At 37.0% G+C, this 26904-nt stretch overlaps 1 protein-coding gene across 10 annotated transcripts in view; it reads right to left on the bottom strand.

The window, feature by feature from the left end:
* PPP1R9A (protein phosphatase 1 regulatory subunit 9A) overlaps positions 1-26904 on the bottom strand; it is a 295263-nt gene that overhangs the window by 21219 nt on the left and 247140 nt on the right. For 5 of the 10 annotated variants that reach the window (XM_028162275.2, XM_007195740.3, XM_007195742.3 and 2 more), the window contains 4 exons: positions 14606-14763; positions 13797-14094; positions 4191-4278; positions 4008-4091 (listed from right to left, as the gene is read on the bottom strand). In XM_028162275.2, coding sequence (XP_028018076.2) covers positions 4008-4091; positions 4191-4278; positions 13797-14094; positions 14606-14763 — 628 coding nt within the window. The remainder of the gene's footprint in view (positions 1-4007; positions 4092-4190; positions 4279-13796; positions 14095-14605; positions 14764-26904) is intronic. The other 5 variants (XM_007195745.3, XM_007195746.3, XM_007195747.3 and 2 more) reach the window with 2 other exon arrangements.

Below are 26904 nucleotides of genomic sequence, written 5' to 3'. Positions count from 1 at the left end.
GTAAATACATGTTTCCATCTTATTGATGAGAAAACTGAGGTACAGAGAGGTGAAGTAACTTGCTCAAGAGGACAAGGGGCAGAGCTGCGATTTGAACTCAGGCTCTTTAATTGCCTTGACATTATGCTCTTGGCTTTTACCGGAGGCCACTGTTATATTTACTATGAAAGTACTGCTGAAGATGTTCTGTTTTAAGTACCAACCTTACTTTTTGCTTTATCTTGTTTTTCCCTATCCGATTTACTTTTAAAACAAATTATACTGTTGTACCATATGTATTTTTGTATATACACAAATAATATTTGGAACAAAGAGGAGTACATATAGATAAAAAAAGAATGAACAAACAAATGAATACATGCTAATTTACAGACCAACAAAAGAGTCAGAAATCAAAAGAGTATGTTTTTCATAGAATCATATAGATCAACACTGTCCAAAAGAAATATAATATGAACCACATAGGTAAACTAAAATTTTCTAGTGGCCACATGGAAAAAAAGAGGTAAAATTAATTTTTATGACATATTTTATCTCACCCAAAATATTCAAAATATTATTTCAACATGTAATCAGTATTATAAAATTATTAAGATACTAAGATATGTCACATTCTATTTTTTTCCATGCGAAGTCTTTGCAATCGAGCATGCTTTTTCTCCTACAACACATCTCGATATAGACAAGCTACATTTCAAGTGCTCAACGGCCACATGTGACTAGAGACGACCATGCTGGATAGTGCAGGCAGAGATGCATAGGGAGTTACAGACCATGTAGTTTTGGTTGACCACACTTATTTTTTGGTAGGAAACCAAGGTCCAAGGAATTCAGACTTACCTATGGCAAAGTCAGGACGAATACTGGATTCCAGCTCAGTGTTTTCTCCACTGTTCACACTTCTAAGGTGAAAGCAGATCTGCTTCCACAGAGGAGCGCCATCTCCCTTCCCCATAATTTTCCCACGTGCCACCTTCTAGCCTTGCTTTGAGATACACATATCTGCTCACAGGGCTTTCCATTCAGTGACTAAACTGGGAGCTTCTCCTACAGAGCTCCAAAAATAGACACTCCGCTGACACCAGTGGCTCCTTATTCTAAGGAGAGAATTTTATCTTACTCTTCGGTATGTACTTTAAGGGATGAACAAGCTCTGATGATTAAGTGTTTCCTGCTTTTGTTATCTGCTATGTTATCTGGTTAAATCAGAAAGTTCACTGAGCACGTATTTGAAAAGGACAGAACCAAACCATATATCTCTGTAGGGTTTACTTCTTCTTATTTTAATCTCATCTATTTGTTTCATGTTGGTCATGTATTTGAATCACTTTGTCTCCACAAGGAATACAGTAAATTCTTTACTCTTTGGGAAGGGAAAAAGTAAAACCAAGACCACATTTAGCGAATATCTGGCCTCTTTCAAGTCCGGTAGACTTCAGTTATCACTGATTGAATGACCTCATCAGATTTTTACAATCTTATAAGAACTGGATGAAAAGCCTAAAAGATAAGATTACTAACTCAATTTGTGAATCAGTCCCTCCTTTTTCTGAGAAAACCTCACAGGAGAGATGAGTTTACTCCCAGTTCTTCTCCACAACTGCAGTGGGACCCTGCAGCTGATGGTGCTTGCCACCCACCTACCTTCGGGGGGGGCCCTGTGAAACCAACTCAACTGCATTATGCTCCTACTGGGCAGTAACTGTACTTCCTGGAATATGTTCTGAATAAGGTTCTGGCCCATTATTCATCTACATAGGAGAATGGAGGCTGTCATTAGATTTGATTACTGTTAACCAATCACTGTGATAGCTCAAAAATTTATTTTTTTGAAACTGAAAAAGTCCTTCTTCTTCCCTGCCCCTACTGTTTCAATTACATGAATTCCTTTCAGTCCTGTCAACCTTCTACTGTAATTACAAATAATTATGAAACTATGATTCTAACTGAAAACTCCTTTGTAACGTTGTACACATGAATTGTTTGTGACTACTGATGCAGACAGACTGCAGAGTTAATGTTTTAAAATGTAGCTGACTAGGCAGCCTAGCTGGCTGCTGGCTCAAAAGCTGGTATCAGCTGTGGTTAAGCAGCTCGATGATGACCGCCCACCCTGGACTATGGTGGTTTTGCCTGGAGTAAGGTGAGTTATTTGCCAACAGAGTCAAGACCTGCTTGACTTTCACCTGCAATTTATACAAGGGCGTGAGAACTCTCTGGCTCCTACGACGAAATTCAGTCAAACCTTCTCCCCTCCCCTCTGTTGGATGCCTGCGCTTATGTCCCATTGAGGGTGGGGCCCCAAAGGTGAGAGGTAGTGGCTGCCTCAGGAGCCCAGGGACCGAAGGGAGCACAGTGTCACTTCAGAAGTGTTCAAGTTTCTCTCCCACTGTGCATTTGGGCATCTCTCTCTCTCCCTTAAACGGTTTCACTATCTGTTGTTGTTTTTTCCCCTGAGCATATTTGATAGTTTTCTATTCTTAATTCTAAGGCACAAAGTAGACTATTTTATATTTCTCACTCTAAAATCACACAAAGTTAAAAGCGCTCTTGAGTTGCATTATGGCCTTATTTTTCCTGAGATCCCTGTCCTCAATATAAACAGAGCTTTCTTGCCTTTCTCCATTGTACAGCGTAAAGGAAACCCAGACTAACAAAAATAATTAATTTTGGAATTCTCTCTTCTCATCCCTCACCCTCTCCCCCATTCTCCTGTAATCCCAGGGAGAAGGTACAATTTCTCACCAAGGTGTATGCCAGAAAAGAGAAAAAAGGAAACAGCTGGGGACAACCTATAAAATGGATAGGTGGTCCCCAAATAATTTTACATTCTTTTATTCTTAGCATTTTGCCTGTTTCTTCCTTAGTCTATACTATTGGGATGATTCCCAAAATTCATAAATAAATGTAAACATCATTAGATGCTTAAGTAACTAGGAGGTGACATGCAGTGTTGGAAAGACATCTGGACAGGAGGCCAAGCCCCAGCTAACTGACATTAATTGCTTGTTGCATAATCATGGGCTAATCAATTAAATTCTATGAAGGTGAAGTTCTTCATCAATGAAGTATGGTATTATTATCTGCCCTCCCAATCTTACTGTAAGGATCAAATGAAATGATAAATATAAAACTTCTTTGTAACTTGCAAATAATAATGAGAATGACAGCAGATTGCTATCATTATTATTATTTTTGAATGCCTCCTATGTGCCAGGTACCATTTTAAATGCTTTACATGAAAACTCATTTAATCCTTACACTAACAGGTAGCTACTCTTATTATCCTCATTTCATATATGAGAAAACAAAGGCACAGAGGCTAACTAACTTGTCGAAGGTTTTAAAGGTAGTACCTGGGAGAGCGCTGATTCAAACCCAGGCAGTTGGACTTCAGAGAGAGCTCTGTGCTTTACTGTCTCCCTACATAAACCTAAGTTTACAATTATGTAGTCTCAGAATAAAGTTGGGAAAGCTTGACAATGTGCTATACAAAGCTCACTTCTCTATAGGAAAGTCTTTATTGAACAGTAAGCATGGTTGATGGCGCCAGCAAAAATCAACGGAACAGCTGAGTTCAGTGAGACACTGGTCTTTCTTACCCGCATGTGGACAGAACAGTCTTGAAAGCCAACAAGATACTTAAATGCAAAATTACCCTTTCAGACTTACAACCAGAAGACACAAGAATTGTGGGCAGCCAGGCAAAAAAGCTGAAATGTGTCTAACTGACACATCACATAGATACATTTATGCTGTATTTAGATAAACATTTATTAAAACTGTTGATGTGACCATAATTCTGCAATTAAGCCAGTGGATCTACCCGAGGCCAGGTGTAGGCTTCAGTCGGAGTAAGACAAATACAAACCGCAATTTGTTTTCATCTCACCTCTAGCTGTATCACTTCAGCACAGAGATACTGACCACTAATTCTGGTTAACAATGGAAGGGGGCCAGAAAGTTTAGATGCAGAGATACATCTGTTCTTAATCACCCACCCGTACCTGCTACCTGGAGAAAACCTACTGGCTTCTTTCTCTTTTTCTTTCCATTTCTTTCCCTTGTTGGAATTCCTTCGCAAAGGCGCCCTATAATGACAGCACACAGTCAGAAAGGGGAATTTGACATTTTCTCATTTAATCCTTCTCTTACAGAGGGCTTGCTTTTTAACGTCATGAAGTGCTTACCCCAGATCCACAAACTTCCGCTTAAATTTTCCTCCTCGCACCACCAACAAACTTGATGCCCTCAGTGATCTGGGACCTTTGGCACCATCTAGGATATACACATTTGTGAAAAAAGCAATTATTATCATTTTTAAAAAGCTACTGTCAAAAGTCATTGCATCTCTGAATCTACGGGGTTTGCATCAATTCCTAACAGTAAAAGAAAATACTGGATGCCTTTATTAACATACAGGAAACATAGCTATGTTGAGGAACATTCAGTCAAACCAGGAGAGGTCCTGTTAGACAGAAGCCCAATACTTATCACAAAGAATTTTAGCTTCAAATAAACTGGAATGAAAAAAAATAAGCAAGAATAAACACTATCAAATCATCCTTTACATGCAAAGCAGGGACCATATGACTTTCCTTCTGTTCCTTCTCTGGCTCCAACTCTTTGCTTCAAATGTCTGGGCTCTGTCCTCCATGCCTTTCTTGCCTTTGGGTTTTAGCACCTTCTGACAGGACCCCAGCTCACTTCCCCCATATGTCCCAAGTCCAGTAAAGAACATCACCCATGAGAGTCTGGGAGATTAGGGAGAAAGTGAGAGTCAAAGCTTTCCCTTCTCATCTGCCCCTTGCTAATGGCTTGTGGCCAGTCTTGGGATACAGGAGACAGAACATGGGGGAGACTTCTCAAGCAGGAGCTCAGCTATAAAACATTTATATTTTTGAAAGGTCTTTTTTTAGAAGTTGGCTTTAAGCACAACTTGGCTGGCTTCCCATTATGTGGAAGATGCCAAAACCTCCCCAGTGCTTGCAGCTGAATGATCTTTGCCTCTCTCCGAGTTACGCTGGCACTCTAAAGCACAGCAGCTGCTGGGGGATGGGGACACTTGAAATGATGCCAAAAACCAATCAGAGGAGACGCTTTCCCAATGGAATTCAATGTCAGTTGTAGGAACTAGATTCCACTGATGGCACTTATTCTACCTTGGACAAGGTAGAAACTCCTAAGGCTCTACTTGGAGCTATTTAGCAAAGAATGCTGTTTGGCATTATATTTCAGCATATCCACTCATCTGAGATCATTAACAAGGGGTGTCTTTGATGCATATCTGTGTATGAAACTGCTCTTTCCCAATTGTCTGTTGGTGTCTGTCTCTTTTTAAAATTAAAAAGAAAATCCAGCAACCTTCTGGCATGGAGTGTAGTTCTCCTAAGAGAGTGTTCAATTAACCTTGCAGGTTAATTTTGCTTATGCTTTTTGTCTATTTCAGGAGAAATTTCTAAACACACATAACTTACAAACCATGATGTGCACACAGTTCTCATCTAAGAGTCTATTTTCGAAGCTCTGAAGAAGCACAGGATGTTGAAAAATACACTAAGGATTTTTAGCAATGAGCTTTTCATAGTTTTAGTTAATGATACACAGATTATAATAATCAATTCCTTGAAATGTACATAATCAAATAGAAGAGTAAGAAATATGTCCATGTCAAAATCCACTTCTAACCTCAAATATTTATTATGGCTCTTTGCATCATTACTCTTTGGGTAACTGAATTAAATAGCCACAGATGTGACACATGCACATAAAAAAATATACAGACGGCACAAACTCGTTCTAAGGTGATTTTGCTAATGGATATTTAAAAAAAAAGCAGGATTTCAATTTTCTTAACAGAACCTGAAGGAAAGAAAGTACCAGATTCTTCCAAATAAATTCTAGAGCAACTCTCAACAGCTAGGAATGTGCAAAGTTAAAAGGAGACTGCCTTATTATTTTCGGAAATAAAGGTGGTTGGGAGATATTTTAACGAGTGGTGCGAAGACCAGATGAAACAATGTACATGGCAACACTCTGTAACCTATTAGTGTGGCAGTTATGTGGACATCTTGGGACTAAAAGCCTGATTCTGCCCATCAGAAAGCCTGCTGCTAGGCAACCTCACATCATTATCTCATACATTTGCCAAAGTGTGTTCCAAGGAACACTTAAATGAATTCTTTCAAAAGGCTGAAGAGGCAAGATTAAGTAATAATGCACTTTCCCGCTTTAAATCAATCAAATCCATCGTTAATGTACCTCAGAACTTCTAGTCCGCATAAAAACCAACATTGGATTGGTATGATTTCAGGAAAAGAAAAAGAACTGTGACATTTTTGTTTGTTATTTAGCTGTATGTGGAATTTCCATTAGGCTTTTTGAAATCTCTCCAATACTACCTTGACGAGCAATTAGAAGTCCAAGTCCTCATGTTGGGTGACCCAGCTTTAATCTTTGGCAACCTGGTCTTCATTTTCAAAGGTAATAATTGATCTCCTGAGCTAAATACTAAGGCCTTTTCTGGGACTGCATTCTTCTTAGTCTCACTGCAACAAGACCCTTGACTACCTCTTCTTTTATTCTGGGGACTCTGAAATCTACCTCCCAGCCCTGGCTTCTCTCTTGAGCTCAAGACCTCCTCTACTAAAAATGAGTTAATCACCTTTCCCTCATAATGCTTCTGATTTCCTATTTTCTATTAACGACAAGACTGTGTTTTCTGAGGCTAGAAACCCTGTGATCAGTTTTGACCTCACTCTCTTCCTCTTGATCTTGTCAACTTACATACATGTCAACAATTCTCATATCATTCTTTCCTGTCATTGTCTATTGCTCCTCCACCTTTCAGGGTCTCTTAACTCAACTTCCTCATACCTAGTGTCTTTTCCTTTTTATTCCTCTGCTCAAGCATCTTGTGGTTTTCTAGTAATATAAGGTATCTAAGGTATTTAAATTCTAGAACTATAGACCTAACCTACCTGTTCAATTTTACGAGCAATCACTCTAACCTGAATAAACAGACTGCTTCCAGCAGGCTGGGACAGCCCCACTCCTGTCATTTCATCTTATGTGTGCCTGTCTCTGTCAATGCCATCTCCCTGCCTTATATGCCTTCCTTACCTATCTTTTTTGTTTTTTCAGTCCTTCAGTAGTTACTCTAATTGTATTTTCTTTGTCATGTCTCATTTACTAATCTCAGCTAGGGTTAACCATGCCGTCCTCTGAGCAATGATAAAATTTACTATTTCTATATGTATAAAGGCCTAATGCAACATAATAATAAATGAATCCTGTAAAGATTTCTACTTGCAAGGACATTAATTCAACAACTATTTCTGAAGATATGTTCTGTGTTAGGCAATGCCCTAACGGCCACATATACACTTAGAATAATGAACAAATCACAAGTAGAAAACTGATAGTAGTTCACTTACTCAACCTTGTCTGAACAAAGGCCCATTGCTGAACAAAGGCCTATTGCTATTACCCAGAGACTAAAACTTTAGTATTAGGCTACTCAAAGAATAGACAGGGGGAAAATATTTTCATGCCCTTTATTGCCATATAACTTGCTTAACAAACCTCTAGGAATAATCTTTTACTTTCTCTAATTTTAACTGAAATGGGGTTAGATGTTTATCATTTAGCCAGTTATAATGGGATTCTTTCTATCCTAGTTTCCACTGAGGTCTCACAAATATGACAACAAAATGATGACTTGTGAATGTGGTACTGGTGCAATTTAGAAAACACCCAACTTCAATTAGGTGTTCAACTGAAGAATGGAGAATTTGCCCCAGGAATGCAATCAACTACAGCTGTAACTTAATTATTACCTTTGTGGTACCTTGCTAGATCAAAAGTAATGGTATATCACTTTTAAAAAATCTTGATAAACGGCAACCAGTGACTAAGACATTTTCAGAGTTTATCCAGCAATGTTGAGTGGAAGAAAATGTATGTCTAGACCAGGAGTCAGCAAACTTTCTGTAAAAGGCCAGAGAGTAAACATTTTAGGTTGTGGGCTACTGACTCTGTCACAGCTACTCAACTCTGCTACTGTAGTATGAAAACAGTATGTAACTGTATGAGTGTGGTTGTGCTCCAATAAAACTTTACTTATAAAAACGGCTGGCAGGGGCTTCCCTGGTGGCACAGTTGTTAAGAATCCGCCTGCCAATGCAGGGGACACAGGTTCGAGCCCTGGTCCGGGAAGATCCCACATGTCGCGGAGCAACTAAACCCGTGAGCCATAACTACTGATCCCACATGCCACAACTACTGAAGCCCATGTGCCTAGAGCCCATGCTCTGCAACAAGAGAAGCCACCACGATGAGAAGCCTGCGCACCGCAACAAAGAGTAGCCCCCGCTCGCCGCAACTAGAGAAAGCCCACGTGAAGCAACGAAGACCCAACGCAGTCAAAAATAAATAAATTAATTAATTAATTAATTAAATAAAAGCATTTATCTCATCAGAAAAAAAAAAGGGGGTGGCGGGACTTCTCTGGTGGTCCAGTGATAAAGAATCCACCTTACAATCCTTACAATGCAGGGGACGTGGGTTCGATTCCTGGTCAGGGAACTAAGACCCCACATGCTGCGGGGCAACTAATCCTGTGCGCCACAACTACTGAGCTCATGCGCCTCAACTAGAGCCCGCGTGCTGCAAACTACACAGCCCAGGCGCCCTGGAGCCTGCGCGCCACAACCAGAGAAGAGAAAACCCACACGCCATAACTAGAGAGAAGCCCATGCACCACAACGAAGAGCCCGCGCACCACAACAAAAAATCCCACGTGCCTCAGTGAAGATCCCGTGTGCCGCAACTAAGACCCAATGCAGCCAAAAACTAAATAAAATAAATAAATAAATACATAAATAAATAAATCGTTAAAAAAAAAAAAACGGGTGGAGGCCAAATTTGGTTTGACGACCTCTGTTCTAGAAGACTTGTACTGATTATCTAGAGAGACATACTTATTAATTCATCCAAGAACCTTATTAATATCAATTATATGCATATACTTTACTAGGGGCCATGAATACAAAGATGAATCAGACGAGTGAGAAAGCTCTGGCTCACACTTGACAACCTGATCACTTATTATCACACACAAAGTGACAGAAGCAGAAGTAACAGTGTGAAAATTTCTGTGGGATCAGAGAGAATAATTCACTTTGTCTGGGAATGGGGAGGGTGTGCAAAGGGTCCACTAAAGGAGGTGAGATTTAAGCTGAGCTTTGAAGAAGGACCAGAATTTCCTGGAGTGGCATGTTACGTATGAATTTTGTACTTGTGAGTACAAATCCCATTCTAGTTCCTTTATTAAGGAGCCAGTGAGTTGTAAGAACCACACACATATAAACACATACACACAGGTAAATCAGGCTAACCACACTTAAGTCCTGCTCTGAATGGCAAAGAACTCAAGGATTTCACAGAATGTAAAGAGTCTTGACTGATAGGTTTCTTTGCTATCTTTCAAGGTGCAACAGAGCCTGAGAGTGGAAGGCAGAAAGTACAGGGGCTTCCTGGTTATTGATGGTGGTGGCTGTGCGGTGTCAGAGAGACAGGGTCTGTCACCAAACAAACAAGCAAGCAATAAATCAAAGAGAGAGAGAGAAACAGAGACAGAGAGACAGACAAACGGACTCTAGTCTGCAAACTCCCTGCAGGAAAGGATGGAATGTTATCATTGTATATTCAGCCTTTAGCACAATGCCGGATGCAGAGCAGGTGCTCAATAACTATTTGTTGAATAAATACATGAATGAATGGATTAATATTAGTGAACATGGAAGGCACAGGAAGCTCTTCAAGGCTGGAAACTTTTATCCAGGGAAGGAAAGAATGTGAGGCACTGCTTTCATCTGGTCATAGTTAAAGTCTAATAATGGTTATCATACTAGTAACTGACTATTTATAAAGTTAATACTTTATAAAAGCTCAATTAATTGCTCCTTTCTAGTTACCCAGAAGCATGATCAATCCAGGAAAATAAAAAAATGGGAAAGCTTAAGAGTTTGTCTCTGGAGAAGAAACTACCCACCCCTTGTTTCTTGGTCCTGCTTACTACAGCTGGAAGCTTAATCCCAAAGAAGAGGCAGTAGCAAGCAAAGGAGGTATTGGAGAAAAGACGGAATTCTCACATTTTAATGCTAATCACTGCTAACCACATTTTGCTGTATATTACTGCTAATGGATTGTGAAGCACAACTCACATCCATGTAATACTTCTCCAATTTGAGATGAAACATCTGCTTTTAGAAGTAAAAGGAAAAGAGAAATAATCTAGACAAGATGTAGCCACTTTTAAAAAATTTTAGTCTGATTTCATGTGTGAGGGATCCACTCTCCGACTATAAAGTACTTTCTTTCAGAAAGCTAAGTTATGCCTTATAAACTCAAACAGTGGACTACAAAGTATTAACATATATTTCCAAAATATATGCTTCTGCTCTTTTGCCTTCTTATGAACCAAGTAAGGTCTATACACATTTTTTTTTCCTTGAGGAGATGACAGAGGGCTTCACACAAGTATATTTCTATAAAAGTGCCATTACAATCCACAATTTAGGTTAGTTAATGAGAGTTTCTGAAGCCTTCATTCTTTTGAAAGTAGGCCAAAATCACAGTGTAAGTCCTTCACCAACTTTACAACTGCTTTTGATGAATTAGCAGGCTTGACATATTTTCTCTTGCCTCCGCTAGTATCTTGTACTCCCTAAGTACTTATTTTTTTTACCTTAAAACGTCTTCTGGAAGACTTGTGCTTAGGACCAGTCTGTGGAAGATAATTCCAGCAAATCAATAGGCTCAGGGAAGGAAACCAGGGAAAATACCAGGGATAAAGCTATGACACTTACTAAGAGTTACAAAACAAGGTGAGCCTCCACAATCAACTGTATTTCTATGTTCAGGATGTATTTGTAGAAAGATTACAACTGTTGCTCTGGTAGAGATAAGTGAGCATGGACTTTTCCGTGTAGTGATGCACAATCATACCTGTAATGAATGAGTGTGTCCCACATCTTTGCTAGCACTGGTTGGTGGAAGTAATCTGATGGGTGTCTAACTCAAATGACTATTTCTCTGATCATTAATGAGGCTGATCACCTTTTCATATTTTATAAGTAACATGAATTTTCTCTTCAATAAATTGACGATTTATTACCTTAGCCTATGCTTGACTTAAAAAATTCTTTGAAGCTACTTGTATGTTAGACATATAAAGTCTATCAGTTAACTTTGTATATATATTATTGTCTACTGAAATCAAGAGTATTTTATAAAATAATTTTAGAGTTTAAAGGAAAAACAATAAAATAAACACCCATTTCATTTCTCACCCCACTCCCATGAGGTTTATACCTAGGAAGTCCCCAGTATATTCTCTTCCATTTTCATTCCCTGACACTCCTCCCAAGTAATTAACTTTGTCATTCCATTTGTAACCTCAACATTTTGTTTGTGTCTCTAAATAATCTGCTAGTTCTGTGTGGCTTAAGGTCCACTATTCAGTGTGATGTTTTGTCATTGCTCTCTGGTAAATAACTAATCTTATTTGGATGATTTTTTCCTAATCCCTTCTTTACTTAACAAGTTTTTATAGGAAATGTCTGAAAAATTATATCAAATTCCTTTCAATGTCTATTAATATTATAACACTTCGCTTTTCCTTTGTTCATATGATGATTCATACAGTTAGATTTTCTAATGTTAAACCATCCTTACATTTCCATAATCAACCCTACATGATTATGGAATATAAGTAATTTTCACTCCTGGATTTAATTTACGAGCATCATATTTAAAATGAATCTACATTTAGATTTTATATAAGATTTTCTTATATAATAAGAATAAGAAATAAGATACATTTCTTATGGTATAATAAGATTTTCTTCTTCCACATGATCTTTACTAGTTTTTAAGATTCTAGCTATATAAAATAAATGAAAAACATCCTCCTGGAATAACTAACATAAAATAGATGCTCTATTTTATCTTTTCCTATCTATTTTTTTTATAGGTGAGTCAGAATTCAGTTATAACACCACCTGGGCCCAGTACCTTTCTAAATGGAAGCTATAAAAATATATTTTATATTTCTGTACTTATTGGCTTATTCAGGTTTTCTTTTTCTTAGACCATTTTGAGTACTTTATATTTTGGTAGGAAATCCTCTATTTCCTCTAGATTTTCAAATCTGCCACAGAGTTTGCATGCTATCTTAAAATTTTTTTTAACCTCTGTATCTCCTTTCTCATTTCAAATGCTGTGGGTGTTTTGGTTTCTCCATTTTTTTTTCTTAACCTGTCCTTCCAGGGGGCTATTCACTTTTACACAGCTTTGCTGCGTTTTTTTTGTGGAGGTGTTAAGAGTAGGCTTTTCATGTTAATAAAAATTCATTAAACTCAGCTTTTATCTTCATTATCCCCTCCTTTCTATTTTCTGTTTTTTGGTTGTTCTTTCCCTTTATTTTGAATATTTATTTTATTTATTTTCAGTATTTATTTTTTACAATAAAAGCATTTAAAGCCACACATTCTCCTCTGAGTACAATATACTCTGACTACCGATTCAACTTTTGGAAATTTATTCTACAGAAATGAAAGCATCAGCATACAAGAATGTAAAGCATCAGAATGCTTATATCTTTTTCACAGTGGTAAGCAAACAAGCAAATAAACAACAACAACCTACCCCCACCCGGGATACAACCTAAATGTCCATCAATACTACAAGGGTTGCCTCAGTTATATTATCGGCTCACTATAGAAGATTATCTTGTCATTTAAATTTGTATATATTGCCCCAGAGGGATGTCCATAAAATATTATCATGTGTATAACAAAACTGCAGAATAATGTCATTTGTAGAATTCACTTTTATAAAAAAAAGTATATAAAACAAAACACACACCAGAAATTATTTTTGTTTATATATATATATACATTTGTTTTAAATATATGTGTGTGTGTGTATATATATATATATATATATATATATATATATATATATATATATAGACACACAATCACACCATATATATCTATGTGCATTTCAGATGTGAAAATAATATAACCAAATCTTCTTGGTTACTTTAAAGGAACACATCAGATGTGGCAGGAAGAGAATGAACCTGTTCTTTATATATCTCTGCATCATTTCACTTGTTTAAACAGCAATTTATTACTTCTATAAATTAAAGCATACAATTAAAAGGACAACGATCTATTGACACTGCTATGAAATTCTGATGCTAATTCTAGGAGCATATTTTCAAATTTATTGACTAATCTCCCTGCATTATCTTTATCATAGCTTTTCTATAACAGTCTTTGCAATATAAATTACTGTGAAAATTTCTTCTAAATAAAAACCAATTAATGGGTTAAGACCTATATTGTTTTCACTTTCATATATACATATTTTTTTCTAAATGATTATGTTAGTAGTTATTGAAACTATGGGCTACTATTACACAAAATCTCTCGAAGGCCTCCTGAAGAATTTCCTTCAATAGTAAACTTGTAGAAAGCTGAAGAAGTGAAATACTAATCAGGTAGGAAAAGATCAAAAAAAAATAAAGTAAAAATGAGAGAAGGGTGTTCTGTTGTCCCATAATATAAAAGGAATGCAGTATTAATTATTAGCTATGAAAAGACACAGGCCTTTGTTTTTGTTGTTGTTTTTTTTTTGAAAAGAGCCATTTTTACATGGCACAGATTGAGGTGTTAGTGAAGTCAGACAAAACAAAAGCTAAACAACAACAAAATTAACAGTACCTTTTTCTTGTAGTATTTTCTTGGTGGTGGCTTGATGGTGGCAAGGAGAGTCTTCCATATCATGATCAGATTTTGAAGGAGAGGAGAATGACGTGTCTCCCCCAGTAGAGGAGGAAGGCTCCCTTTCTGGGTGCAGGGGTCCCTCTTGAAATTCAGCTATGTGGTCAGACGAGAAGGGCACACTGCCAGCCACTGGAGTGAGGGATGAAGCACCAGAATCTGATTCTGGAGAAGTTCTCAAACCCTTGGGCAGAAGTGATTTGGTAATGTGCATGTGGTTATAGAAACTGTTTGAAGGCTGTTGGTATAAGAGATTATAAAGGAGGTTATGCCACTGAGCATCAGTCCCATGTGATACTTACTTTGAAATCAGATGGACCTTTTTTTAGTAAATCCCTATGAAAACCCATTTTTGTTGGTTTACAGATAAGACTACATAGTTCACAACAATTCACCATATTACCTTTGTAGCTACCACAGATACCTAAGACATGTAGAAACAATGACTTGTACACTCATTATTTACCATCAGATAAAACCAACAGCTGAATATCAAAAGCACCATCATGAAATATGACAATATGGATAATGCTCTTGGTTATTAGTTCATTGAATGAGTACAGAAAGAATTTGAATTACAACGATATATCGAGGTGAATAAGAATTTAGGAGACAAAGAAGTGAACTATTCCAGCTGTTTCCAACTAGAATACAGAATATGGCTGCAGGAAAATCATTATCTTCAATAAGCTGTAGGAACAAGGATACAGCCCAAACTCACAAGTCAGAAAGCGGTCAGGGGCACTCACCTTTCGCTCCAGACTGTCTTCTCCATCTGTTGAACTGACACTATCATAGAGTCTTGTCCTAGAGGGCCTCTGGCGTCTGTTCTTCATGGAAAGCTGGGCCCGGGTTTTCAGCACTTTTGAATCCAGGCGTTCTGTCTCTGGGACTGCTTCATTAAAGTCTAAGAAAAGAATATTGCAAAATAATCTGTGAAAACTTTGGAGAGGATTGACAGAGACCATAGACACTGATAACAAAATCTCAAGGTTATCAGTAATACCAGGCAGGAAACAGGTGACAACCATGGCGGCCTGTCTGGTAACAGAGGTAACAAAGAAATCAGTGAGATTTAGGAGAAATGTACAAAGCCTAAGGGAAGAAATGAACACTAAAGATGACCAAGTCAACAACAAAAATCTAACATCCAAAGACCATTAAAACCTTTCTACAACATAACTATAAAAAGCACGCACTTGTATTTATTTATTTACATGAATGCATGCTGGAGTGTTGGATGAACAAAGATACAAGAAGGTGTGTCAAGGTTGGGAGATCTTAGAAATCAAGAAAAAAACCTAAAAAAGTCAGGTGCCAGGTCAAGAGCAGATAACAAAAGGTGACCATCAGCATAAATTTTCTACAGCAAAAGTTACCAAGACTGTAACTGTAAGTAAGGACTGTACCATTTTGGTCTTAATATTTTTTTTTCCACCCAAAACAGAGTTTCTGAAAATTTAGCTTGTTCTTCTTTGAACTCTCTAGAAAGACCAGCAAAGAACTTACCTCAAAAGCAAATTTAGGATGGCTGGGGAAATAAAACAAGGTTGGGCTATCCAAGCAAAACAAAAACAAAAAACACGTAAACCACCACAAGTACTTAATTTACTAGTATTATGGATGAAGTATAATAAACTGACCATTGATAGATGGATGGATAAAGAAGATGTGGTGTGTGCGTGTGCGTGTGTGTGTGTGTGTGTATACACAACAGACTATTAACCATAAAAAAAGAATGAAATCTTGCCATTTGTAACAACATGGATGGATCTAGAGGGTATTATGCTAAGCGAAATAAGTCAGACAGAGAAAAACAAATACTGTATGATTTCACTTATGTGTGGAATCTAAAAAACAAAACAAATGAACAAACATAACAAAACAGAAACAGAGTCTTAGATACAGAGAACAAACAGGTGGTGGCCAGAGAGGAAGGGATATGGAAATGAGTGAAATAGGTGAGGGAAATTAAGCAGTACAAGCTTCCAGTTACAAAATAAATGAATCATGGGGATAAAATGTACAGAGTGGGGAATACAGTCAACAATAGCATAATATCTTTGTATAGTAACAGATGGTAAACAGACTTACTGTGGTGATCACTTTGTAATGTATAAAAATATCGAATTGCTATGTTGTGCAACAGGAACTAACATAGTGTTGTAGGTCAATTATACTTCAAAAAAACCCCCAACCAACCAAACAAACAAACTCACAGAAAAAAGGGATCAGATTTGTGGTTACCAGAGGTGGGGGTGGGAGAAGGGGGACTTAGATGAAGGTAGTTAAAGGTACAAACTTCAGCTATAAGATAAATAAGTACTAGGGATGTAATGTACAACATGATAGATATAATTAACACTGCTGTATGTTATATGTGACAGTTAAGAGAGTAAATCCTAAGAGTTCTCATCACAAGGAAAAAATATTTTTTTCTCTTTTTCTTTTACTTTGTATCTATGTGAGATGATGGACATTCACTAAACTTATTGTGATAATCATTTCATGATTTATGTAAGTCAAATTATCATGCTGTATGCCTTAAACGTATACAGTGCTGTATCAATTATATCTCAACAAAACTGTAAGATAAATAAAGTAAAAGTGCTGAAAAGTTAAAAGAAATACTGCCCCCCAATTTCCTTTTATTAACTTTTAAGTTTATATTCCAAGTTATGTGTATGCGTCTTTGTCTCATTTTTTTTTCCTGGATATCTTCTCTCCCCACCAGAAACTACACTGATTTTTCAAAGGAAAGTGCTTAAGTCTTTAAATAAAAAGACTCAAAGAAAAAAAGAGTGAAGTGGAACACATACAGAATGACCTGGTAGAGGCTAGAGGGAGAAACCACTGTGGTTCTCTTTAGTCTGCCTCTCCCCACCCTTAATCTCGCTGCCCAGAGTCTAAGTCAGGACTCAAAAGTTGCCATTCTAAAAGGGAAGGGGGGGGCTTCCCTGGTGGCGCAGTGGTTGAGAGTCTGCCTGCTAATGCAGGGGACACGGGTTCGGGCCCTGGTCTGGGAGGATCCCACATGCCACGGAGCAGCTGGGCCCGTGAGCCACAATTGCTGAGCCTGCGCGTCTGGAGCCTGTGCCCCGCGACGGGAGGGGCCGCGATAGAGAGAGGCCCGCGCACCGCGATGAAGAGCGGTCCCCGCACCGCGATGAAGAGTGGCCCCCGCTTGCCGCAACTGGAGAAAGCCCTCGCACGAACCGAAGACCCAACACAGCCAAAAATAAATAAATAAATAAAAGGGAAGGGGGTAGGTTACCCATGAACACTGGCTGAATAGGCACTGGCTGAGGAAGAGCGTTCCCCTAGTTGAATTTATCTGGAATGCGACTGCTCCTTACATTTGCATATGTAGCCACTCCTCAGAAATAATGAAGTTTGGTCATTAATCCTATTTCACCTTTTCAGAGCGGCAGTCATTAAATGAAGTCATAATGTTCAAGAACTTAATAATCAAGTGCTTCTTGGATTTAAATTATTAAGAATAAAGCAAATGACTGAGTTGTAGAAAATATTAATATGTACTGATATTAATAGAGTAAAACAATTTCTCACAGTAGCATTACCCCAGGAAATTCTCTTCACAGTATTAAATATTATGAAGTATTATTATGTTCTAAATATATTATATTATAAAAGCAAAACAAGGAAGCACCTCAGGTTGTACCTTTCTTATCTATGGAACTTAGCACTTGGTATATGGTTCTAACAAATAAAATTAAATATATTTTTCCCTGAGAGATACATCCACTGAATAACAATATGTACAGAAGGTTTGTCTTTTCACTTCATTTGCCTTTGCTTTCTTGAAAGAAAAGTGGATATTCAGAAAAGTCAGACCATTCAAGTATATTTAAAGACAGCTAAATATTTTCTATCAGTAGTCCCTTTATTTTTTACATGTCAATGAAGAAAAAATAATCTCCTTGATCACTTTAATTTCCTCTTTTCAATAAAATCTGAACTTGTAGCTACCCATTAGGAGTTGTGATAACTGGGAGAGAATCAACTTCACCAGCTCTTGTTTACATATAAAAAGTGGAAATACCACATGGAGGAATGCAATAATATAATTAGATATACTGCCATACACACACATCTTACAACTTATCTATCTCATATTTAGACTGTACATTTTATAACACCAAGCACTGTCACATACATCATCTCATTTGTTCCTCACAACAGCCCCAAGAGACAGAGCAGTCAAGTATATTTTTTCCTCTCCTGAAGCTCAGAGAACTTGACTGTCTTGTCCTCATCCACATAGCTAGTTTATGAGCTGCCGTGACTACGTATTCTAGTTTTTTGACTCCTAGGCCACTAGTCTGTACACTCCAATTTAATAATAATAATAATAATAATAATTTGTGTTGAACAAATTATTAGAATAAGATTTTAATGCAATTAGAGTTCAGGGTGTTCAGCTGTCAATTCACAAATGATGTGACTAGTCTAGAAAATTCACTTCTCCAATATGTTATTATGAAATGTTATTAATCTTCCACATATGTGGAAGAGCATAAAAAAGGAAGACGTTGAAAACTACAGAAAAATTATTTCTCAGATGATTTCTTCTTTGGTTGGTTTAGTAACAACTTTGGTTACCTGGTGACAAAAAGAACCAAACAGGAAGCTCATTCTACTTTTGTAAACATGGTTCCTTTTGCAATAGAGACCTAACTCTGGAGGACTCAGCATAGTATATAAAACATCCAGGATTGCAGTAGCTACCTCATCACTAGGTGCTGAACAAATAAAGCGAGGGAACGTGAGAACTGCTTATCAGCAGGGTTGAGAGTATAGAAAATTATTCTGGGGCTTCTGCCCCATTACTATTCAGTAATTCGCCTGGTCCTGGTGTTGCACACCCCCCAAATGGCAATCTTGTATGCTTGCTTTATCATCAGCTAGCACTGACTGGATGCAAACCGCTGGAGTGCACAAATGTAGTGATACCTATTAAACATGAAGTTAGCTGGAGTCTGAGAAGCAGTGCTTTAAATCCATTATCCAAGTGGCCAACAACACATCACATCCAATTAACAATTTTTGAGGGCCTGAAAACAAAGATCTCAGGACCTCTTTACAGCAGTGATTAATGGATTATAAATCAGTAATCTGTATTCCCATCCTGAGGAAAAAAAATTTTTTTAAGATCTATAAAACTGGAATGGAGCTGAGGACTTTCACTTCAACAACTCTTACACCAGAAGGAAGTTGGAAGAAACGGCTGTCCAGAGGAAGCAACTACTAAAGACACCGCAAGTAACAACCCCCTCAGGAGTATTAGTGTGAGAGAGAAGGAAAATGTGTACAGGATTATGCTGCTGGGTAACGAGAAGGGTGATCTAATGACCACTAGAAGCTGTATTTTTCAATCATGTCATATAAGAATCAGAATATTATAATTCAAACGAACCTTAGGGATTCTGGCCCAGCCTTTTTTCTCAGGTAGGAAAACCAAGGCTCAGAGGTCACTAACTTGTGTACTGACTTTATCAGTTAATCTGTGGAAGACTGGATAAAGCTCAGTCCTCAGAAGCCTATCCTCTTTCTAGAAGGACACTCTCAAGTCTGAAAGTAAATTTCACAAGTCACCTTCCACCTTCTTCGAAACTTTTTAGTCTTACTCTACGTTCCAAACAAAAATACATGTCAAGGGCTAACTTTACAAATTCCCAGAAGGATATAGCATCAGAAGAAAAAATAAAATGGAGGGATTTTATTTGACTTTGTATTTATCCAAGGAATAAAATTCTTACATAGAAAAATTAGCTGTCACTTTTGTGGATGACGGTGTGGCAGGAGAAATCCAACTGGGTCAACATTTCTAAGTTATGAGCTGCTCAATGTAAGGGCTTTGGTGGCCATGTTCTCTCACTGTCATTCATTCTCTACAGAGATCTTAATCAATAGCATAGCATAACACTACTTTCATAAACGCAAGACCCTGGGTTCTTCCTCTACCCCTTGTCTCCAGTGTATCTTGTTCTGCTGTCCATTAGAATTAGAGGAAAACTTCCTTTTCCTCTCTCCTTTCTTCTCTGTTCTTTCTTTCAGACCCTCCAGACTCTGAAATAGCCTATCTCTGACTCAAATGCAGCTAGAAATACAAAAGAAGAGCAGACACAAGTGGATCAATAAATATAGACAGACAAATGCAGAAAAGGTATGAAGTAGCTAACGATAATGCAGGTTTGAGTGGGTGGGACTCCACCTCAGTACACCTGCATTTTAAGTCTAGCTTCAATATTGCTTCACATTGGATCCTTTAAAAGAAGTTAATGGATTCGATCACAATTTTAGCAGCTGTTATGAAAAATGTTCTGTGAAATTAGGATGTTATAGATCATATTACACAGAGACCAGTTCTCTACAGTAATGCTCTGAGTCATTCACTTCTTTCACTAGATTGACGTTATTTTTGACGTAAATGGAATGCTGCTCACAGATCAGACATAGGCTTCGAGGGAAGTAGGGGAATGGTGCAGCATAACAATGGGGTCTGCTCCACATTCTTACGTGCATTATTCTCCTCAAAGACAGTCACACACACCTTATACCATCACACTGCCTGGCTTGTGCTATTATCAACCGAAATGCCGAGCAAAATGAGGCACTCGGTGGCATCTTTAAACTTGAACAGTATCTGCATATCATTCAGTCACTGCAAGTTCACAAAAGATGGACCCATGGGGCTTTGGGTTGATACACACCGCATTCAGAGGTAGGCTAATGTACCTCAGAGAGGCGGTGTAAAATAGTTGCCGTGAGAGGAGACCTGGAGTTAGTCTTCCTTGAACAGAACCCAAAATGGTGGCTCTGTCACTAAATTGGGCAATTTCTCTAATCTCTCTTTCCCTCAGAATCCTCAGCTGCTAAAATGGGCATGATAATAACAACATAATAATAACTGCATTGTCATGAAGACTAAATGCATTAAATAGATATACAAATGGTTGAAAGAGTACATTATAAGCACTCAACAAATGTCTTTATTTACTGACATAAAAAGATTAGCAAGATATTCTTAAGTGACTAAAACAAGGTGCAGAACAACGTGTATATTCATTTTAAATATTTAAAAAACCCAGCAACATAAAATACATTTTTCCAACAGTAAATATATGCATATAATTGCATAGCAAGCAAGCTGGAAAGATATACTTCATACTGATAATGGTGGTTACCTCCAAAGAAGATATTAGATTTGGAGATGTTGGTCAACAGGTACTTTAGTCTTATTTGTAACGTTAAATTTGTTTGTTTGTTTGTTTTGCATTAGGTATTTTAAAAAAAATCTATACATTACTTATGCAGTTAAAATTAATAAGAAAGAAAAAAACACATATTCAGTAAATTTACTTTTACAGACATCTTAATTCCATTCTAATCTGATAGCTCTAGTGTTCTAGGACTCGGGGTTATCAGATGCTGGTATCAGCCCGGGATACTCTGTCAAAATCCCTGTGACTGTCAGCCTGCCCCATGTGAGATGGCTGTTCTTTCATCACATCTATGGAGACTGTTTGCCTGCCTTGCTATTTTACTGCCAGGTGATTGGGACTAAATAAGGGCCCTATAGTTTAGCTTCCTTCCAGTTTCTACTTTGTTTCAGTATTGTATGGGGAGGGTATACTGAATCAGACACAGTAATTTGAGACCAAGTTATACAACTTCAGCTCATCTTACGATAGCACTTTGGTTAGGGACCCATCCATGGGCAACTCTCACTCTCAACTCTATTAATAGTCAATTTCTTTATAACCACCCAAAACCTGATAAATTTTGTATCCCAAGAAGTATTTATGAAATTTTAGGAGGCTGATTTGATTTCTCACCATTTTAGAACAAGCAGAAGATTATTGCTGTTTCTTAATTTTAAAATTAGGTCTGAGTTTATTGTTGTATGAACTATACATTTCATTTGCTAATCTTTGAAAAACATTGAGGAGTTCTTTTTTTACCTATTTATGAATAAATGCAATCTCAAAACTATCTGTATGGTTTTGAAACATAATTTGGTAATCTGTTTTAATGTAGTGCTTCTCCAGTGCAGTCTGATATTTAACTTAGCCTTCTTCAGCTTACAGTCAACCTACACTCCTATTCTCAAAGGGGAGAGAGGTCCAAATTTTGCTGTCTATATCTCTTAAGACTATACTTTCAGGGATCATTTCTACAGTTCAGATCTCAGGAATGACTCTTTAGTAATGCCACTAGGCTAGACTACCCATGGAAGAAGTGACTACAAGTCAGAAAAAAACTATATAAAGAACTAAATTCCATCATATATCATTTGAAATACTTGTAAGAGTTGCTTGATTCTGAGAATATAAAGGGATACAGAATTGAGATTTAGACAACAGGGCATTTAAGTATCTTCGGACTCCTTCATTGTAAGCTGTCTTTAGACTCTGACAGAAAAGATCTGCATTACCCAACATTTGAAGAAATGTAAAATCAAATCAAATGGGCAAACCGGCTGGGAACTGCAGACTTCTGTGAGTAGGACTATGAAGTCATGTCAGAGCTTGGGTCTAGGCAGGTGGTTTATGTGAATATCCTTTTCTTAACACTATAATGTCTTTGACATGACAACAATAAACAAGCTTCTGTATTCTCACTCAGGGTTGCTTATAGGAATCTAATCAGTTTTTCTGTCAATAATCTCTGGATATTAGTAATTCCAAGCATGCTAGTTAGGCAAATCCCCAAATTATATACTGTGACATAACATCTTCCTTGATAAGTATGGGAAGAACTCAGATTTTATGTCTTTGGTAGAAAATAACCTAAGTTACCTGAGGTGATAGTTGTTGGCTTCCTAAATGGGAAAGTATCTTTTGACTAGAGGAAGACTGAGTTGCAGAATACAGCATTAGAAGATTTAAGAAAACTTAAAGATCACAATACTTGTAAGTTTAATAGGACAGATGTATAAGAGCTTCTTAAGTACTTGCAAAGACTGTCAGTTGCTAACAATAGTACTTAAAAAGGAAATCAAATATAACAAATTTATAAATGCAATTTTAAATGTTTGTACATGTTCAATTAGCTAAGTCTGTAAATAGGAACTAAATATTATTCAAAGATCACTTAGCAGTGATTTGCAAATCAAGTTTTAAAATGTAAAGAACTAGGTTTTTGATAATGTAACTTGAATAAATCAAACGTTAAAATCAAAATAAAAATCAGAATGACTTTTTGGTGCCCCAAACCCTTCTGTTTCATCAGAAAACTCACAAGCAACAGAGTTTTCAGTTTCAAATTTTCAAATACGTTCTAATTTTTCCTAACTTTCCTCATAAGTGGAATTTCCTATAGGTCTCAGAAATAATCAGGGCACAGTATTGAAGTAGAACATTACTTCATGTCTACCTAAGAGAATTCAGTTATAACCTGATGTCTGTGCCCCACATTAACAGAAAAAACCTTAAGGATCTCAGTACTATAACTACTGGAACAATATGGTTGGCAGACTGTTCAGAACCATGCACACAAGAGAATTTTCTGGTCCTAATTCCAGAAATAGCTGTTCATCGTTCGAGTTTTAACTCTATAGATGCTGTGACCCCATGATTGACTGTGTTTCCCTCTTGGCTGGTAGACATCTTAAGTGAAATCTTAAATAATCTACAGGAACCCCCAGCACATACTTCATATACAAACCACTCCGTGCAGCATCTTCTCCTTCCTACTTTTATATCCCTCCACCCTGATTTCCCAGCCTATTCGTTTAGTCAGCTTACCTTAGCATAATCATATGCTGTCTTCCAATCTATAAAATTAGGATTCCATGGTGAACCAGAGCATATTTATAAAATATAAGAAACACTTCAAAACACAGCTATCTTGTTATGTTTCCTTGAAAAGGGGCTATATTCCACATTTGGGTTAAAATTGTCTTGACTTCCAGAAGATCATAATCTACCTTTACAGTTCAATTGGCTTTTGAATAAAATTTTATTTTTATTGAATTTTATTCAAAAGCCAAAATACTCAAAAGCCAAAATAAAATATGAAGTAGCTGACTTTTCCTAAAATGAACAGAAAATTACTTAGCTTCTGAAAAAATAATTTGCTTTCCATCAAAACAACTTTAGATCTCTTCTAGCACTAATACATATTCTCAGTATGACTGAAGGGTCTGGTGACTTCTGTGAACTTATGAAGATGCAGTGAGAAATATGAACCAAGGAGAGTTGCCGTTTTGCAACTAAATACCTCCTTTTGAATGCCTCATTGATTTGTCAACAAAAGTCTTAATGGCTTACACATAGACAGATGCAAAACTTGCACAAAACTAGACAGGCAATTTAGGTCCTTTGCTTTTTGAGTAAGAGAACAGATTTTGGCTTTAATGATATGCCAGAAAACAATCAATAAGTATTGATTTCTCATTCATTTGGCTTGTTCACTAAAATTTTCCACAGTGATTTACTGGGAATGTTCAACCTTTAATTAGTGCAATTCAATAATATTTCATGGTCAAAATTACTTATTGGGGATCAAGAGTTACTGAAGGGACTTCCCTGGTGGTGAATCCGCCTGCCAATGCAGGGAACACGGGTTTGAGCCCTGGTCCGGGAAGATCCCACATGCCGCGGAGCAACTAAGTCCGTGTACCACAACTACTGAGCCTTCGCTCTAGAGCCTGCGCACCGCTACTGAGTCCACGCACTGCAACTGCTAAAGCCCACACACCTAGAGCCTGTGCTTTGCAACAAGAGAAGCCACCGCAGTGAGAAGCCCGTGCACCGCAACAAAGAGTAGCCCCCGTTCGCCGCAACAATGAAAACCCAACGCAGCCAAAAATAAATAAATAAATTTTTTAAAAAATTACTGAAAATAATCTGTTCAGGAAAAATAAAAATTGTGAAAGTTTACCAAAAAATTATATCTATAGGCATGATAAAGAAAGCTTGAATCTAGTCAAGAATTCTCCCCTGCCCCAATTTGGAACTAAACAACATGACAGCATGGAATAATTACTTCACTGCTCTGTAGCTCATGCTCTTGTATAAGACACTCCTGATGATGTAGTGTAAGCATTCACTTTCCTTTTAATAACTTTCCATTTCATGAATTCTGACTTTAATCATGTCTTTAACCTTCTTTTAAAATTCTGGATTCCAGTGCTAAAAGTGAATGTTTAATGTACTCTCAGACTCTATCAGGAAATAAATCAGATGCGGTCGTAGGAGCCTGGCCTGGCCTCATATCCACAGGTAGCAGAAAAGAGCCACTAACATTGAGGGCTCAGGGAAACACAAAGACAACACATAGTTACAGCCTCAGCAGAAAATAATTTCTTGGAGGAGTCCAAAGACCTCAGGAACTTCCTTATCGATGTAAATGTCTGGCTGGTGCTGGCTTTTTTTTTTTCTTACAAATCTTAAACTAATATTTTAAGCCTAAAAATCTTTTGTGGTTTTTCTCATTCTCATCTTTTAATTATGCTACTTAATTTTTTTTATTTTAAAATATTTTATTTATGCAAAAAAGTATACCATATATGTAAGTCATATAGAAATAGAAGGGGGGAAAAAAAGACACCCATGTACCTACTATCAAGCCTAAGAAACAAAATTAGTACTTTTGAAGCCCTCTCTATGTCCCGTTCCTAGTTGTAACCCCTATTTTTTTCTCCTAGTTATTCCACAAAAGTATCTCTAAAGAAAATACTGATTAATTTTGCTTGCTTTTAAACTTTATATACATGGTAATCAACTGTACATAATATTCTTCAAATCATTTTTTTTGTTTGCTCAACATTATGTTGAAAGGTTTGACTAGAATTAATTAACTTTTTACTGTAGCTATTATGAATGATGTTGCTGTGCATTTTTTAACACGTCTCCTGGTACACAGCAAGAATTTCTGGAGAGCATATATATACGCAGAAGTGAACTTACTGGGCCATAGAATTTGTACGTCTTCCATTTTACTAGATAATATCAAATTGTTTTAACAAAATAGTTGTATGAGTTTTCTTTTTTTCCCCTGCATACTGGCTATCACATATTACTGTGAAACTTTATCTTTGCCAATCATTTTATTTTTATTAATGAGGTTGAATGTTTATTTATGTTCACCAATCTTTGGGTTTCCTCTTTTGTGAACAGATTGATTATGTGTTTTGTCCACTTTTCTATTATGTTAGTTGTATTTTCTTATGATTGGGGTAAGTTTTAAGTATATTCTGGATAACGATAACAATCTTTTTTATTAGTTACATGGGCTATAAATATCTTCTCTCAATTTTTGGCTTCTCTTTCTATGTTTTTATAGTATCTTTTCATGATCAGATTTTCTTAATATTACTGTGGTCAAATTTATCAAACTTTTCTTATGATTTGGACTTTTTTGTGTTAAATAAGAAATCACATAAGCATTCTCCTACATTTTCTTCTAAAAGTTATAAATGTTCCCTTTCATATTTGAGACTACAATCCATTTGAAATCTATTTCATGAATGGTATGAGGTCAGATCCAATTTCATTTTTTTCCATTTGAATTGTCAATTTTCCCAGCCATTTGTTAGTCCATCCTTGCCCCACTAATCTGCAGTGTCAGTTTTGTATCATTCTCAAACTAACATGAATGGATCAGTCTGTTTCTGGACTCTATTCTGTTGCACTGGTCTACTTGTCAATTGCTGAGATTACACCACACTGTCTTAATACTATTGCTTTACAATGAATCTCAGCATCTGAAAGAACAAGTTCCCTCACCTTGGTTTTCTTCAGGAGTATCTTGACTACTCTGGGCCAAGTTGTTCTTCCACCTACATTTTAGAAACAACCTGTCATGTTCCAAAAAAAAAAAAAAAAAAAACCCTGTTCAAATTCTGATGGAAACTGTATGGAATACATAGATTAATTTGGCATAATGTCCTTTTTACAATATTGAGGCTTCCTATCTCTTTTGATTTATATGAGTCTTCTTGAATGTCTTTTCATGGGTCTTGAGCTTCTTTTGTTAAATTCATACTAGCTACCTTATATTTTTTGTTGCTATCATAAAT

This window comes from Balaenoptera acutorostrata, chromosome 7 (assembly GCF_949987535.1).
Source record: "Balaenoptera acutorostrata chromosome 7, mBalAcu1.1, whole genome shotgun sequence".
NCBI classification, from domain to species: domain Eukaryota; kingdom Metazoa; phylum Chordata; class Mammalia; order Artiodactyla; family Balaenopteridae; genus Balaenoptera; species Balaenoptera acutorostrata.
The sequence above is the reverse complement of the archived record's forward strand: the minus strand, read 5'-3'. Positions and strand labels throughout refer to the sequence as shown.